General features: G+C 37.0%; 1 protein-coding gene across 1 annotated transcript; it reads right to left on the bottom strand.

The window, feature by feature from the left end:
• Positions 1–1773: 1773 nt before the first annotated feature.
• mpzl2b (myelin protein zero-like 2b) lies at positions 1774–17336 on the bottom strand. The gene is made up of 5 exons (XM_030154888.1): positions 17084–17336; positions 7151–7320; positions 6216–6426; positions 3619–3787; positions 1774–2573 (listed from the first exon to the last, which is right to left on the bottom strand). The coding sequence occupies exons 1-5, from the start codon at positions 17142–17144 to the stop codon at positions 2405–2407; spliced, it is 780 nt and encodes a 259-aa protein (XP_030010748.1). The 5' UTR covers positions 17145–17336; the 3' UTR covers positions 1774–2404.
• Positions 17337–19120: the final 1784 nt, after the last annotated feature.

Below are 19120 nucleotides of genomic sequence, written 5' to 3'. Positions count from 1 at the left end.
TTAAAGGCAGCTGCTGTGCAAACTAAAAGTACAAGGCTAGTATGTTGCCACACAGCCATAGAATCAGTGCAGTAAATATGCATCAGATAAAGTCATGACAACAGTTCATCATTACAGCTGTCGATCAGGAGTTTCTGTACCCCCCCATCCTTAAAAAAATGCTGTGATTGGCCAAAATCTTCTACTACTTTGTTAGGAGTCAAGTTAAAATGACTTCTTTCCTTTCAGGTCACTTGAATTACAATACGCTTCATGGCTATTAAGTCATTTCTTGACCAGTGATGAAAAATGAACGCCTCTACTGAAGCTTTGAATCTTTTACAAAATACTTTTCTAACCTAAGATACTCCAACAATAACCAATGATCTAAACCCAAGGGCTCCATGGTAAACATGTACATAATGTGTGACGTGAGGTGATAGAAGGTTTGTTAGGGTGTGGAGTTCCAGCAGAGATAATGCGGCCAGGCTGTGGGCTCTCCACTCTGCTCTCCAGGCCCCCCCACTGGAGTATCAATGCAGCAGCAGTGGGAACTCTTCCAGAACTGCAATAACAAAAAAAACAACAGCATTTTGCTGCAGAAAGACAGGGTGCTGCTGCAGACTGGTGCAAGGCTGTAACTACACACACAGCATATACATGAACCTCTTGCTCAAACACTTGGTATATATATGTGTTAAGAATATGGTTCAGGTTATTAATCATGCTACCTACAGCCTCAGCTTTTATAAGCATATGCTCATATTACAGACAGACAGTAAGGTGTCATCTGCTCCCACTGCAGCAAAATGACTGCAGCTCCAAAGGAAAAGACACAAGGACATGCAACTCCGCTTGTACACTGGTGAGTGATCAGCAACACACATCCAGTCATATATAAAGGAAATAAGAAGTATGTAAAACTAATATATTATTGGCATACAGTCTTGACTTCAATGTTCATATGCACATACAAACAAAATTATGTGAAGTGATTTTATGATGACATATGTAAGCTGAAGATAAAGAAATACTCATAACTTCATAAGGTTTTAAAATGAATTTGACTCATGACTTTTTTTTTTTTCCCATAAATCCATTACAAGTTCCATTTCAGAAAGACTGATTCTGAAGAACATTGTGGACTGACACAAGCTTAAGTAGTCTGACATGGCTGACATGTCCCCACACGTTCCAGGTTAGTGGGCCATTCCACTCCACTGCACCCCCCACTTTGAAATGTTTTTTCTTTCTTTCTTAAAAGGATGGAAATGAAAGCATGGGCTGTGGTTAGAGCAAACAGTTAATGCTTTTTTTCCCCCCCAAGTGGCAATGTTTGTGATACCACCAGGGGGAGATGTACTACACAAGCCTCTGCAGTTTTTTTTTTTTCATAACTACACTGGAAAAGGACTGAGCAACACAGACCTAATATCAATGGATTGCTCAGCATGTGAAATATCTCATGATGGGATTAACAGTCATACCTTCATATTTATAAAAGAAGCTGCTGTGCACTCCTAGTACTGTTTGCTTTAATGAAAATAATGTTAGATTGTTTTCCCATGTATATCCACAAAATATAGAGATGATCTTTTTCACTGAGCTCACTGATCCAAAATAAAAGAATCATATGGATCTGTTTTGGACAGACGAGATTGGAAAAGTGAATGAAGTGGGAAACGGTTCAGGAACAGGAAGTGTGACTCAGTTGTGTGACACATTTAGGAGTGGCTAAATACTGGTATTTTCCACCCGCTCCCTTTCTCCAGTGTGTTAAATCAAAACATTAATAAGATTACAGTGTTTTTAAAAACTGTTCTTTATTTCAAAGTGGCTGTAAAAAGGCAGATGACAACAAGGTCTTGATTTAAAAAGTGTAAACTCGGCTTATTAACAGTATATACAAAAATCATAGTATAAAATCACTTGTGTAATGTTGCCAATATAGTAAACACTTTGCTTTATCACTCGCAAAAGGTAAATGACAGCATCCATTTTATCCATTTAATTTCTAACTTTATCCAAACATTCTGCATCAAGACAGGCTATGACACAGATTTAAGATTATTTTTCGACTGAAACATTTAATATCAGCTGAAACATAAGAGGAAAGATAAACACTATACGCACTAGTGTGCCGTGGTGTCACTAATTAGTCACAAGTTAAAATGTCCATGGTCTTCTACAGGTTGAATTTGATCTGAGGCTACACAGTTCAAGCAGCCATGATGTAGAAATCCATTCAATAAGCATGAAAAGGCAAAGTCATCTCCAGAACATGACAAAACTATACAAGCACAGAACTTAATATTTCTGTGGTGCTGTTAGTGAGAAACAACTGGATTCTGAAAAACACTGCATCATAAATTACATCTTAACATTTATTAACTAGTGACTATACCAAAAAGGCTAGTAGTTGGACTCAATCATCATCTCCGCCATCATCGTCATCATCATCATCGTCGTCATCATCATCTTCACCCTCTTCCTCTTCGTCATCTCCACTGCTGGCTTCAGACTCTTCATCATCTGAACTATCAACCTCTTTCTTCTTCGTCTCGATAGTCAGATGAACCGCCTCTTCAGGTTTACTAACGCAATGCACACATGCACCAAACACACACATGCATAAACAGTGAGATGAGCAGTTGATGGAAATCCAATCATGAGAAAAGTGAAGTAAACAGACTGACCCACGCTGGTTTACCACAGAAAATGTCCAATGGTGTAAGGGGAGAGAAAGAGACTTAAAAATACAATACCCAGAATCCTTTGCTTGAAACAAACCCAGCGCTTTTTTCCTTCCAGAGTAGCAGAGAATAGATGTACTGCTTCTTTTCAAAGACAATGATTAAAACATTAATTCAGAAGCAGGTCAAGGTTTCAGTCACCAGATTTAGTCCTTTTCCATCCTGATTCACACATCAAACAGCATGTTTTCCATTTTAATATGCAGCAAAATCTGAATTTAAATTAGATTTCATTGCAGCTATTGTTCAAAAACACAATGTTATGCCCAGAAAAAAAATGTACAAGTACTCTTACTTCCCACAACTAAATAACCTGAACCCCTTGTAGCAGGAAAAGAGAAAATAAGACTCAATTCACCACAGCAGAATCATGTATTTTTAGATAAATGAAGTACTCTTTGGGCTCATTAATGGTAAAACTGATTTTATACCTCAGGTCTAGGTCATGATTCAGTTGAAGTATTATGTAAAACTCTTAAAAAAATACAGATTAAAAATACTAAATTGTGCTGTGTGAATTGAGGCTAATAAATAGTGGGGAAAACAGCATTTAGTTCAGAAAAAATCCCAACATATTCCCTCCATATTCACGTCTCCTTTACAGTGTAAAGGACAGTGTAAACTACTGATACAGTTAGGTTAGTAGTTTTCATTATTCACAACTTTAGAAGAAGAAATATAAAACAATCATCATAAAACAAAATGATAATGCGGTGCACTGTGTCACTAACAGTTCAATAATCAGCTATGGTCGTAATATCACATTGGAGGAGCAAACATGGAAGAAAAAGTCGCCCTCCCCTCTTATGTTCAGAAGTCCTTCCAGCAGAGCAGACCCAAACTGCACACCAGTCCCGAGAGGAAAATCTGGCCTGCTGGCCCTCACCACACAGTCGGGTCCCTCCACTCCTGCTCCCTCGAGTGCATCTCAACATCATTGTCTCTGTGCCGATTCCTGCACACCTTGACTGCCACAAAGATCCCGAGGATGATCAGGATAGCGACGATGGCTCCTCCCACGGCAATCGCCAGGATACTGATTTCAGAGAGGGACACTAGAAGCACCAAATGCAGATAAAAATGAACAGTAGGTGGTGAAGTGACATGAACAATGAGACATTACAGCAGCTGAGAACACAAGAGCTAACATTAAATTATCAGAAAATAATCAATGTCCTGAACCTCAGCCTGCGCTCAGAACAATGCTGACCTCTGACCCCTGGAGAGGATTGTTTCCAACATGGTAAGAACCAATAAGGTAAAACTTACATATGTAATGAAAGTATAAATGATGTGGATATTCTAATCCAAACCACTACATAGTCCACTAGCTGTCCATTCTAACTGAAATAATGAAGTCTCTGATTCTGTAAATAGGACATAAATGCTTCAGACCCACTATTGCTTGCAATCTTCAGTGGAAAGTTGCTTTTTGTGGAAGCTGCAGGAATACAGGTGCAGCCAAAATGATTAGAACACTGACAGATCTGAAAATACTGACTTTTTTTGCCTCTAAAATATGATTTCATATCATAATGTACATGAAACGGGCAGATGGTCTGGGCACAAAAAATATCAGATGAAGTGACTCCTAATGTTTTTATCCACTTTTAATTTTAATATTTACATAATGAGTAGAATAGGCCTTGTACACTCACTTATGACGGCTCTATGCTAGAGTTTATAGAGCATAATGATGACTGTAGATATTTAATTTGTTTTATGAGCATTTTAATGGCCAATTTAAAACAACAAAAAAAAAGACAAAAACAAAAAAAAAAACAGATCAAACATCTTAATTGTGCAGTGTTGTAGTGTCATCATGTATCTAATTATATAAGAGTAGCACCATTTGCAAAACTCTTAGCTGATGCTAATACTGACAATTAAAATGACATTTTGGCTGGTATAAAATGTCCATACTGATGTTATGTTCTGTTTCTTTATTCTGCTATTCATCCCCCCTTAACAAAAGAAAACCTCATTATGAATATAATAATAGTCCTCCAGATTCAAACATTCAAATCTGTGAAATATCCTTTAATATAACAAAACAAATAAATATCTACTACTGCCATCAATGAAGACATCTTACATGCCAATAACAATATTTGTTGATATTGGTAAATAGTAGTCATTACCAATATCTGACCAATATATCTGTGCATCCTTGAATTATATGTGTTTGAAACTTTGCATTTTTAATACTGGAAATTAGAGAAAAAAATTATCTGCAATTTAAAATAAAAGCTAAAAAGAAGGGGGTACCTGTCACATAAAGAGGATTACTGATTAGCAAACAGGTTTAACTATTCACAGCACTTTAACGTGTCTATCTGGCTGCTGATCGGTCGACTTAATGGGATGCTGTTGAGTCCTCCAATCAGTGAACACAGACTACAGAGCCAGAGACACTTTTACTGAGAAACATTTGTAATTCTCTTAAGAAAAAGAGGAGATCAGTCACCAAAAGATGTTTAAAAGTGGTTTAATCTAGAGAGAAAAATGGCAAGCAGACAGGGATACAAATGTCTCTTCTTTACCTAATATAAACAGTGTTCCTGAGGAATCCCATACTCCATCTTTAGCAGTGGTAGCATTGCAGAAAAGAGGAAATGGAAAACACTGAAAGGAGAAATAGGCTACCAAGAGTGTTATAATTAGAAATAGCTAATGTCAATAAATTGCATGCTCCAGCAAAAAAACTTCCCACAAGAACATGCAAACCTTCCATACTGAACTGACGGGAAATACAGGGTGTCCATAAAGTCTCATTACAATTAACAAATTTATTATGAAAGCAAATGAACAGGCAGATCTGTGGAAAACATTACAAAATGAAAAGTAGATATTAAAGTTTTTTATGCCTCATTTAACCCACCTCTATATGAACAACATTAGTTACATGAAGCTCATCCAGACGGTACTGGATTTCTTGCCATGTTGGCTGTAGCATCGACTCATCAGTGGTGTCAATAGCATCTGTGATCTTTGGCTTCAGGTCATTGATGTCCTGTATCTTTGTTCAATACACGATATCTTTAACATAACCCCATAGAAAGTAATCCAGGGGTTGATATCTGGTGCACGAGGTGTCCAGGGAATTGGGCCATTCCCTCAAATCCACCGGTTTGGAAATGTTTGATTTAGGAACCCACCAACATGCAGTCCATGTGGTGGTGCACCATCTTGCTGGAACATGATGGTTGGTTGAAGGTCATTCACTTGTGGTGTCACAAGAAAAATGCACCGACTCCATTGCACATGATCCCACAGAATCAAACTTTGATAACCACTGAGTACATACAACAAATCTGATTTCTATATCTCAATTGCTTTTGTCAGACATTTTTTTTTAAATTGTACAGAGACTTCGTGGACACCCTGTACAATCACATTTCCTCTCATATAATTTACATTACAGTGAATGTAGTGCTACTCTTTAATCTCCTTGAGGAAGGGATGCAGAGCTGCCGGTCTGACCTTTGTCGACGACTTTGAGGACGATCTCTCCATTACTGCCATGCACATCTGGACGATTGCGAACTTGGCAGATGTAGGTACCATTGAAGGTTGGAGGTACGTCCTGCAAGGTTATGGAGACATCTTTTCTCAAAACGTCTCCTGACCACACTACATGGCCTTTAAAACGCCCTTCATCGGGAGGAAACGGTTCCTTGTCGTAGTAAAATACCTGACAGACAACAAATAAAATGGTGAAAAGGTAGAAATATTTCCATGGTAGCTTACCTACAGTTGTGCTCATAAGTTTACATACTCTTGCAGAATTTGTGATTCTTTGGCCAGTTTTCACAGAATATGAATGATAATACAAAAACTTTTTTTCACTCATGGCTAATGGTTGGATGAAGCCGTTTATTGTCAAACAAATGTGCTTGCTCTTTTTAAATCATACTGACATCAAAAACTATTCAAATGACCCTGATCTAAAGTTTACGTACCCTAGTTGTTAATCCTCTGTATTGGCCCCTTTAACATTAATGACAGCATGAAGTCTTTTGTGGTAGTTGTGGAAGAGGCACTTTATTTTCTCAGAAGGTAAAGCTGCCCATTCTTCTTGCCAAAACACTTTCAGTTCCTTTAAGATTTTGGGTTTTCTTGCATGAACTGCATGTTTGAGACCCCCCCCCACCACCCCCACACCCCCAAAGTGGCTGAATGATATTGAGGTCAGGGGACTGAGATGGCCACTCCTTCACTTTTTTTCTGCTGTAGCCAATGACAGGTCCATTTGACCTTGTGTTTTGGGCCATTTTCATGTTGGAATATCCAAGACCGTCCCATGTGGATTCTGTCAGGGTGTGTAAACTTATGAGCACAACTGGATTTACAGCTCTGTCACATTCACAATTATAAAGGTAAATTTAATGCTGTGTCTATAAAAATATCACACACACCGACTCATCAGGGCCTGGTTGCAGAGGACGGAAGTTCCAGGACACGACGACGGTCTGCAGTGATACTGGGTGGGTTGAGCTAAAAGTGCACTTCAGCCTCACATCCGTCCCATTGACTGCTTCCATCTCACCTGGTGTGAAAATATCGATTCCACTGACGTGTCGCACCCCTGTTATCAACAAAAGACAGCACAAAGAAACCTTGTGAGCACAACTACACAGACAGCGAATATAAATGAATAGGACACATTTTCTCAAATAAATCCAGGAGCCTCATGATGGCCTGGGAATACCATACAAAATCACTTCTCTAAATAAAACAAATGAGACCATAGTGACTTTTAGAAAAAAGAAAAAAAAAAACTTCGTATTTTAGAGAGAAGTTCATTGTATGTAAAGTTATTTGACAATGCGTTCTCAGTCTAAGGACCATCTTCTCCTTCAAAATATGACAGTACATATTGTAATCCATAATTCCATTGATGAATTTGGTTCTCACCTTTCAGCAGTACTCACCCAGTACTGAAATGTGATGTTTGTAATGTTGTACTATTCATCATCTACACCCAGCAGATCCAAACACGTTGATATTTGTTTCATCAGACCACAAATCATGCTACCAAACGTACTGACAGACAAATAGAACAGCAGTTTTGTTTAAGCAAATGAATCACAGAAAGTCTACTCTTCAATGAACTGCATGCCAGATCCTGTGATACAAGAGCGTGGAAAGTTACAGTGAAATAATTTAGTATTTAGGGTGTGATAGCTTTAGGGACATAATGTATGGCAAATCTTTCTCATCAATTAATTAGAAAATTATTAAATAAAGGCCTGGTACTTTACTCAGTGGAGATATATCAAGGCACTCACCACTGTTCGAGGCAATAGAGTGTGTATACTGTAATATTTCACTAACCTGTTATCCAATTAACATCATTTTAATTTATATTCATATATTAAGGCTGTGTTTATAGTTTCCATGACCACAGGTGGAAAAAGTGCAGAAGTATTCCAACAGAAGTGCTGACGCTAGTGTGAAGTAGTGACTAAACGTCCTTAATCAACAAAAAGCAGAAAAGTTTAAGATATACAATGTCCTCAGAGATAAAGTAAAAAGTATTTCTACATTAGTACCAGCTGTTTCTGAAATGCAAAACCTGTCTGTTTTATCTAGTTACATGTTTTACATCCCTACATCTGTCATGTGTGACATCCACTGCTCTATACAAGGAATCATCTTTTTTTAATGTATTATCGGTTCTATATGAAGAGTATATGAGACCATTTTGACTTTTGGGAAGGTATGCTATGATGTGAACATTAATAATAATAATTGATAATTATCCTTGAACACACTGAAAACAAAATGAGTGTTTTGAAAATATACAGAACAGACACATAAATATATATCTGTTAAGACATAGGGAAAATTTGAAATTGTCAAAATACTAATAATATTGATACTACTACTACTACTACTAATAATAATAATAATAACAATAATAATAATAATAATCATAATAGTAATAATAATGTAAAACACTGACCCCTGAAAATCTACTTAAGTGTTATAACAAAGTGCTTCCAATTTCTGTCCATGAGATATTATTTTAGTTGAATATATCAAACAAGAAAGCAAATAATTCATAGACTTCTGTTCCCGTGTTATGTTTTTTGCTGTATGTCTTTCAGTATGTTTTTAAGTTTTCACTTTCAGCTTGTTAATGACTTCATTGCCTGAATGTTCCACATTTTTACAAACAGAAATGAACCTTTTCCTGCAGCATTCTGGTACAGTTCAATAGCTGAGTTCAGTCTGGATCACACTGTCAGCCACAGTGATGAGCCATCCTCAGACTTTCCCCGAGGATTAAAACATTCCTCACCATAAACCATAAAGAAGAGACAGCCAAGAATGTTCATTAATCCTGATCAGAGACAGAACAGTATGTGGAAAAGTGTCTGCGGCAGAGCTTTGTTTTATTAAACACATGAAAACTGTTAATTTACACAGTAATATTAAGAAGATGATGTGGCAATTTTCTCTACTGTCAGTGAATCAGATATGCAAACCAGTGTGAAGTGCATTTCTGTATTAACATACACTTTGGAAGTAAAATCAGATCTTTTTCACAAAACTTTGTGGTTTTGCAAGAAGATCTGCAAAGTTATCACTACACACAATCAGTCTAAATTTTGCAGTTTGCAGTGATTTTTGGCTTCTCTTGTGTATTGAATATCCTTTTAATCCATGTGTAAAATTGTGAAAAGATGTAAATAAACATTTGACTTCAGGTCTGTAATGGCTTCAGGTCTGTAATGGAAAACCTGAAGAAAGTGGTCTCTTCGATAATCACAATGATTAACATGAGGAGTCACTGAGTAAATGAATGTGAAAATAACACAAATCATGCAGTATGCTATGGTATGTGAAGGAAAAAATGCTAAAATTGCAAAAGAATAATTTCATACAAGAATGACATTACCATTTCTGCAATTTAATATATTTATGAATCCTACATGACCAGGGCATGGCGTTTTTTGATTGACAGGTACATGTACAGTCTTACATCCAGCGTTAATTCTATGGTTTCACATATCAGGATGTAATAAAATCATTCAGTCCTTACCAGGTTATAAAAACACAAAACAGATTCCACCTTGGTAATATATATTTAACAAAAATTGAGCCAAAATGGAAAAACTGTGTGTGAAAGATTAAGTTAAGTACCCCTTTTTTGCCTCCTTAGAAATAAGTCCTGGTACATAAAACCATAGAATTAAAAGAGGGCATACCTCCTTCTACTTTCTTCTCATAACTCTAAACCCTATAGTTCAGGTGAACAAAAATGAGGTCTCTACAAATTATTTGCCATATATCACACAATCTAAATAGAAATGCTATGGAAACACAATGTAAAAATTCTGCAATTTCATTTCTTTTGCATATTCGCGCCGAAACAAGCACTGGCTGTACAAACGTATATATTATAAGTTTATGTACTTATACTGCCAACTGTATAAATATTCAAGTATATATTCAGAATGTTACTGTATTTTGACATGATCTACCATATTGTACAATCTGTGACAAAGCTTTGTTTCCAAACATAACAAAATAATGATATAGGAAAAAAAAATTCAGTTAAATTTAGTGTAGCCTCACGACGGTGGAGTGCGTGAAAAGAGTCGAAAACAGAATTATAAATTATATTATCTTCCTCTCCAGGTCAAACCAAATTCCTGAACAACCATGCTGATTGGTTGGTATCAGGTCAAAGCACGGACATCCTCTGCAAATGACATTTACGAAGACAGATGATCTTAAGGAATGAGCCTAATGGACTTAAAAAAATACTTCCTCAGCCATTGTCTTCTGTTCTTCATCAAGAGCCATTTCCCCTGTCGTGGTAATTGAGAGCACCCCGGAACTTGTGTTTACACTTAGCCGACTTTGTCCTCTCAACATCTGTGTTTTATTATGTTGCTTATCCAGAGGTGAAGATGAACCCAGAAGAAGAAATAGACTGAGTAACCAAAATCACTATATGTGCCATGTTAATAGGATCACAGAAATGTGTTAATGTTGATTAACTCAGCATGCTAACTCTTTTATGTAGACGTAATACTTAAGCCATTTGCCTGACCTGTGGTTTCATATATGTGTCCTGATCATGTTCACGGTGAATTATGTGAAAGTAAGAGTATTACTGCTTATAGCATGTCTGAATAATCATGCTATTATTTTACTGATGCTTAAGTGAGGTTACAGGTGATGTATAAAGTTTGAGTGATCTTATTCAAGGATCTTATTTAAGGATGCAAGGTTTTCTTACAAGTCTGCACAACGTCCTCTCCCCCTCTGTCTTCCTAAGAGGGAAGAGAAACGTGACTTTGAGATATGCAAACGACTCGTTAATATGCACAAGGAGGTTGGATTCCCGCCAAAACAGACAAAGAAGGCAACGCCCCGAGGCATCGATGACTCATCAATATGCATGAGGGAGGCGTGCCGGGTTGGTTTCGGACAAAATTATAAAAGTAAATGAAACCAACTTTTCATCAGAGCTTTCTCCACCTTATCTGCTCTCAACTACTCAAAGAGCTTGACCATCTCCTTGGCTCTCAGAGCTGTTCCACCTTCTGAGCTCTCCAAGAGTCTTTTCCATCTTCGCTGTTCTCCACTTCTCCTGGCGAGCTTTCCAGAACCAGCCGCCAGAGCCAGCTGTGAACCTCCTCCAGCCAGCAGAACGTCAGAGCTTCAGAACTTCAGACCTCCAGTGTGAGCATGTCACTTCACAGCCTGGTCCTGCTTCGAACTCCGTCAGAAAAGTCAAGACCCGCAGCCTTCAGAAGACATCATTCCAACTTCATTCATCCGCCGTCAAGGCCGTGCCAGCTGCTACATCCGCACCGCAACAACTTGTAAGAAAACTTGCTCCTGATTTTTATCTGAGTTGGTGTTATTCCAATTTAAGTAGGTTTACCTCACCTTAACCTCACTAACGTTATAATAGCTTGAATATAGCCATCTACCAATTTAGTTTACTTTTCTCCTGTTCACAATCTCCTACTCCTTTTTGTTGTACTTGTCTCACGCCTTTGTGTTATTTGTATGTCGTAGTTTAGTTAATAAATTCTATATATATGTGTATAAATCCGCTGCCTCAGTCAATTATCCTTGTGTACTGTCTATTTTCACACTCGGGTTCACTGTGCAGTCAACGAACTACCACTTTTGCAAGATTTCCAAATTATTGTTTTGGGTTGATTTAAGTTTAAGCTTAGTTATAAATCTATAATTAAATTAATCAATAAATTAACACTCCATTCTTAAATAATTTGGTATCCTATTCTTGCTACATTAGTATTAAATTAAGTGTGAAATAGATTCAATGCATAAAATGTGAATGTTATTGATTTCTTCAGTGAAGGACATTTGATTCCAATAACTCCTTTTTATCATTGTCAGTAAAAATGTGATTGTTTAGTTTCAGTTTCCATTCTGCCCACTGGTCACAGTGTGGGAACTTGATGATGTTTCCAACCCTGGGCCATTTTATCTGTGTGTTGTGAATTCACGGCACACTTATCAGACACTCAGACTAAATGTAACTACGACTGTTCGTCCAGATATCGACAGCCTTCACAGAGCACAAGGCCTGCTGTGTCAGAGGAACAATGTTTTCTGATAACTTTATTCAGTCCATAGAATGAGGAAACCTCTCCTCAGGCCAGATCCATGATCCTGGTGTATCTGAGTTTGCCTGTCTGAACAGCTCCGGCATACTTTCACAACATGTAGATTATTAGAGCAGATAAAAATATGTCTTTGAAAAACACAGACACTACTACCTCCACTGTGAGTATGTGTTTAGAGGAAGAGACTGACTGATAGTAGATATTTTAAAAAGTTGAGAGAATAATAATAGTTTGGGTAAGACAAAGCTGATTAATCTGTAAATATCACCACCTTCTCAGAAGACCTTAAAGAAAACAGCAGAAGTACAATGAAATTAACATCCAGCCCAAAGAGATCAATTAGTTAATCTGAATGAAATCACAATTATCTACTTTTCAGATATTTTTTCCAGTCAGTGATTCCATTGTTAAAAGCTGCAATTAAAATCAAGTTCTGTCACTATTATAGCACTATGCATTATTATAGTTTCAAAAATATTAGGCTAATAATAATCATGTCCATTTCTAGGGGGAGTACAAATGATTTTAGAAACATTTCTTCTACACTACAAATACAAAAGTGTTGTTTAGTTTTAGAAAATAAGTGTCCTGGAATAATACCAAGAAAACATGTTCACATTATTTTTAAACAATGCACTACCTGGGTTTTAACTTAAGAAAGAGCTCAGAAATGAATATTCTGTAGAATAATTCTGATTTTCACATTTTGCTCCTTCAGCTCAACTTTGTTTGATGACTTATGACTATTCATTTACTTCATCACATTTCTGAGGTTTTCAGTGGGGTTCGCATTTAAAAATTTGGAGTTGTCTCTTATTTTTTCCCAGAGCTGTATAATATTAGAAGAACGGAAAGACTAATGGGACATTTTCCCAACTATTGGTACCGGCTGAAGTTGGGACTGATGGGTAAAATTAGGGTCTTCAACTGGAAGTATTGACATTGAGGAAAAAAAAATAGTGTATCCCCAAAATAATCCACACTCAGATCTTTATTACATTTAAGTTCATTAATACATTTACTCATAAATGGTTTTGAAAATGATGTTCAGTTATACAGATTTATAGGTATTTATTGATTTATTTCATTTTAACATTGTTTTTAGAGTAAATAATTAATTTGGACATGCACAATGCATTTTCAAAGTCAACATTATCTGGATGTGGACTGAGATGATGTGTTTTTTCCTGATCCATACAATCATTATTATCCTGGCTTTTGAAACACAATCAAAATTTTACTGATCTTCTTTAAAACAGCTATTCCTCATATCACACTGGTCGATAGCATCTTCAGTCCAAAGAGCAAAAGGTGTTTTTGGCACTGTCCAGGAATGCGGCTGAGAGTTCACTTAAAACTAGACTAACTAAGCATGTTTCAAAGTATTTTCTCATATTAGGCACCAAACACACTATATTTAGAGCTTGTGTGAAATACTATGTAAGAAAGTAACTCGTTCCGAGTAAAAATGAGAACAACAATACTTTAAAAACAGTAAGGAACTGAGATACAGTATCTAACATCTGTACCTTTAAGAGGCAACATGCTCATTTGGACAAAACTTCACAAACTCCCTCTAAAATTGGCTCAACTCTAATCACAGTTTCTAATCTCTAATATCGTCCCTGTGAACCTAAAGATAAGTTATAGATAAGATATGCCTTTAGTAGTCCCACAAGGGAAAATTCCAGGTTTACAGCAGCAAAGGACAAAAGCACACAAGAGCAAAAGAAGTGCAAAATCAAAATAAAGACAAATCAAAAAAGCAATATAAAATTTAGAGCTGTGCACATGCTGATTATGCCACAGATTGCATAGGGATATGGTTTATTGCACTGATTATTGGCTGGTTTATTGCACAGAATTATTTGCAGCAGTTTCAGTTGTGGAGCCTGACAGCTACAGGAAGAAAAGACCTGTGATACCTCTCTTTCACACACTTCGGTAGTCTAATCCTGTCATTAATGGAGCTCCTTAGTGAGATCACTTTTTAATCTTTGCAAAAACATGATATAGTCTGAATATTACTCTTATTACTTTTGTTTGCTGTTTTAATTTGATATAGAATGTTTTGGAACACATGGCTGCATATAGGTGTGCACTACAGTATAACAATAAAAATTAACACAATAATAATACAGATAAACATCCATGGCATTAGGTTGGTATAGTACAATATACACATTATGTGTTTCACAATTTTTTTCTGGATGTCCACATATTAGAAATGACTAACTATCACAACAGGGAAATCAGAGCAGAAATCAAGGTTTCTCACTATTTGTAATTTCACTTTGCATTTCATTTTCTTTAACAGGTTAACTAGCTATTCTGAGGAGATATGGGCATAGCCAAGCAGGTAACAGAGTGAGAAAGCACTGTGCAGCAATACTAATCATTCCATATCTGTTTTTAAAAAATAATTTAGCAGTAACAATATTAGCTCAAATTGTACGTCAAAGCAAGTACTTTAACATGGAATTAAGGAATAATAACCAAATATTTAATAAAAACATGAATTTATCATTAATGACAAAGTAACAGAGAGAGGAAAAATATACAGCAGTTATTCAAGGTTTGGAAAAAATGTCAAAAAGTGCTGTTCCTCAAGGAAAGTGCAAGTACTTAGCATACCAAACTTTTCTCAATATATGAGAGTACATTATACCCAAAATGGAAACTGATATAATTTTTATTTTAGTTTTAAGAGACATTAATTCATGGTAATGGAGTGAGAATCCAAAAAAGTAATGGATTGAGGTGTTTGTTCAGTGGGATGCATCATAATAATAATCAAAGACTTTACTAAAATATTGATAAAATTATCCGTCTTTGGCGGCACGTGTTTCATTACTATATTTAATACACATCTTTCTGCTGCTTTTTAAAAAAATAATAATTAACATTCAAAATCATTACAGTATTTAATTATTCTGAAATATAAGATTAGACAGGCATATATTTTGAACAAATTTATTTACACATTGCTGTTTACATTCTGAATTTATGCTGTATACATTCATTTACAACCTTTACTGCTCATTATTTACACTGTATTCTCATATATTTTCTTATATATCCAGTTGTAATTCAGGTACAAATTAAATAAACACATCTTTAGAAACTAAAGATATACATCTTTCATGCTGAGCAATCAAAAACATTGTTTTAGAGCACAGGTGTCAAACATGCACCCCAGGAGCCAAATCCGGCCTGCCAAAGGGTCCAGTCCGCCCCTTGGGATGAATTTGTGAAATGCAAAAAATACACTAAGAGAATAACAATCCTTTTAGTTCAGGTTCCACAGTCAGACCAATTCAATCTCAAGTGGGCAGGACCAGTAAAATACTATCATAATAACATATAAATAATGAAACCTCTAAACTTTTCCGTTTGTAAATGTAAATATTTCCATGTATTTACTCTAAAAATATATACAATTTCACAAAAACTGTAAATAACCTGAACAAATATGAACAACCTGAAATGCCTTCAGAGAAGTAAGTACAATTTTAACAAGATTCTGCCTGTTATTAAATATTTTGTGTATCTGTAGATCCACTGTTATCTTTAAGTTATAATGTACATGAAATGATAAACTGAGGCAGAATATTGTTAAAATTACACTTTTTTTTCCCCAGTTTGTTTATGTTATTCACATCTTTTGAAAAGACAGTTTGCAGATGTAAACCTTTTCATAATGTAAATCAACTTTTTTTGCTCTAAAACAGAGAAAAGTTTGGAGTTGATATTATTTATATACTATTGTGTTATTATTTTACTGGTTCGGCCCACTGCAGATCATATTGGGCTAAATGTGGCCCCTGAACTAAAATGAGTTTGACACCCCTGTTTTAGGCAGGGCAAGGCAAGTTTATTTGTATAGCACATTTCAGCAACAAGGCAATTCAAGGTGCTTCACACAGGACATTGAAATACAACGACAGGGAAAAAGAAACACATTTAAAACATTATAAAAGAAACATGTAAAAGGTGATTAAAAACAGCAAGTAAGAAAACAACACCTAAAATAAAAAAATAAATAAAATAAAATAAAAACACACACATATTGAAGTAAAAGTTGCAGTGCAGAGTTTCAAAAGAGAATATAAAATCTAAAAAGTCAAAGGCAGCAGTGAACAGGTGAGTCTTTACCTTGACTTAAAAGAGAAAAAACAAATTGACCCTGATGTTCACTTTCACTTGGCCAGGCCCACATACATGCATAAATCACTATTTTAAACTTGTGTTACTGGGTAAATATACAGTACACATGTTGAATATTATACACAAACTGCATTTACGCACAGTCATGTTTCTTCATCTTTAAAACAAACAAAATGGGGTTTCATACTAGTTGTAAAACTAGTAGAAAAGCCTAAGTAAATATATTTGTCGACCCACATTAGATCTGGGGTGGCCTGGCTTTTTTGTCTTTTAGAACCAGCTGGTGTGTGTGTGTGTGTATAAATTCCACAGTATTTGTTTGTAATATTTCTGTGTGTTTGCCTGCGGTTGACCTGCTGGACCTACTTGGTGGATTTCAAAGGTCGACAGAGGCAGACAGAAAAGCGTCCACAGTGGCCCAGGTGTCCTCTAGTGGCTCATAAACCACCTGTTCACACTTTTACCTACTTTACCACTTTTACTCGGTTCGTTGTCTTAGTATTTGTGTGTTTGCGTGGATGTGCAGATACGTTTAATATCCAGGAAGTCGATCGAACTCACCTGGCAGCGCGAGCCCTCCCAGGAGAAGCAGCCATATCCTTAACACGGGACAGAACGACATTGGAACTGGAGGGTTTGGAGCTCTGACACAGTCCCGTCACGTACACCCACCGAGGGGACACATGTACGCGAATGTCACCGCAGGCTGGTGCGTGGAAAGAGGATTTTACAAAGTCTACACACACACTAGTGAAACTGTGAGTCACCGTCCGGACACACACCTTTCCAGTCTGTCACAGAGGGGCGGTGTCTACCAGGGGTTGTTGCATAACCCGTTCACCTGCCTGTGGGACTGGTCTGACACTGCACACCCACACTGGAGGATGTTCTGTTACAGACACACAAAGACCCAATGTGGAAACCTGGTTTACACCTGACATCAGGTAAACACGGTAAACCTACAGGTGACTGTCTGCTGAACGGCGCCATCTGGTGGTGACTTCATGCATCACACTGTGGGCTCACAGCCACATGCCTGTTTAAATCTGGCTCTGCTCAGTCCCTCCAGGATTTCGCGAGATTTTTTTTTTTGATTGCTGCAGCCTACAATGCCTGATTTTGCTTCAGCTTTTCCAAAAAATTGCGGGGAAAGTTGCAATGATTTGAGGCTTCTTTTATTAAAGTCACAGGAACATGGGCATTTGCAAATTGCCTAGAATAGTCTTTTTTGAGTTTTTAGCCTTAAAAAGCACCAGGAAGCAATGATTTTAAACAAAACAGGCTTTTTTTTCACTCATTCATTTATTTGTTTTGAGCAGCCAATGAGAGCGGAGCGTCACAGAACACCAGCCAATGAGAGTGCAGCGTCACAGAACGCCAGCCAATGAGAGTGGAGCATCACAGAATGTCAGCCAGTGAGAGAGTAGCATCACAGAACGCCAGCCAATCAGAGCGCAGCGTCACAGAACGCCAGCCAATCAGAGCACAGCGTCACAGAACGCCAGCCAATCAGAGCGGAGCGTCACAGAATGCCAGCCAATGAGAGTGCAGCGTCATAGAACGTAAACCAATGAGAACACAGCGTCACAGAACGCCAGCCAATGAGAGCGGAGTGTCACAGAACATCAACCAATCAGAGCGCAGCGTCACAGAACATCAGCCAATCAGAGCGGACTGTCACAGAATGTCAGCCAATGAGGGCGCAGTGTCACAGAACGTCAGCCAATGAGAGCACAGCGTCACGGAACGCCAGCCAATGAGAACCCAGCGTCACGGAACGTCAGCCAATGAGAGTGCAGCATCACAGAACGTCAGCCAATCATAGCGAAGCGTCACAGAACGTCAACCAATCAGAGCAGAGCATCACAGAAAGCCAGCCAATGAAAGCGCAGAATCACAGAATTCCAGCCAATAAGAGCATAGGGTCACACAACCTGAGAGCCTGATCCTTAGTTTTTCTCTTTCCTGTTGTGCTGTTACACAGTTACAGCAAACTTTTTTCTGTAATAAATAACTTATATGTTCAAATGCAATGTAGAACAACATAACTTTCATCCAAATACATGCAGTACGTTATTAATCAGTCCCTCCAGGATTTCGCGGGATTTTTTTTTTTTGTTATTGCAGCCTAAAATGCCTGATTTTGTGGCAGCTTTTCCAAAAAATTGCGGTGAAAGTTACAATGATTTGAGGGTTCTTTTATTAAAGTCACAGGAACATGGGCATTTGCACATTACCTAGAACAGTCTTTTTTGAGTTTTTAGCCTTAAAGAGCACCAGGAAGCAATGATTTTAAACAAAACAGGCTTTTTTTCATTCATTCATTTATTTGTTTTTAGTAGAAGAAAAATTTTAACATTTTTTGTGTACAAGGAACTAATATCAGAGCAAATACACTAATAAAGATGATCAAGACAAAATAACAATTGCCATGTACACTAGTAATAACAAAATAAATTCAATATGTTCTGCTCAAAAAGGAGTGGGAAGAAGAAAACTTATTAAATCCCACCCCCATCTCACATTTATACGACACAACACATGACTTTGGCTTCCTTAATGATATAGTAGTATATTTAGGGTTAGGGTTAGATGGGT

This window comes from Sphaeramia orbicularis, chromosome 14 (assembly GCF_902148855.1).
Source record: "Sphaeramia orbicularis chromosome 14, fSphaOr1.1, whole genome shotgun sequence".
Lineage (NCBI taxonomy): Eukaryota > Metazoa > Chordata > Actinopteri > Kurtiformes > Apogonidae > Sphaeramia > Sphaeramia orbicularis.
The sequence above is the reverse complement of the archived record's forward strand: the minus strand, read 5'-3'. Positions and strand labels throughout refer to the sequence as shown.

Excerpts from the sequence above, each read along its gene's own strand:
- mpzl2b (XM_030154888.1), bottom strand. The coding sequence starts at position 17,144 with ATGTCGTTCTGTCCCGTGTTAAGGATATGGCTGCTTCTCCTGGGAGGG. Across the intron at positions 7,321-17,083 it reads GGGAGGGCTCGCGCTGCCAG|GGGTGCGACACGTCAGTGGA; the intron begins GTGAGTTCGATC and ends TGTTGATAACAG. Across the intron at positions 3,788-6,215 it reads CCTCAAAGTCGTCGACAAAG|TGTCCCTCTCTGAAATCAGT; the intron begins GTCAGACCGGCA and ends TGGTGCTTCTAG.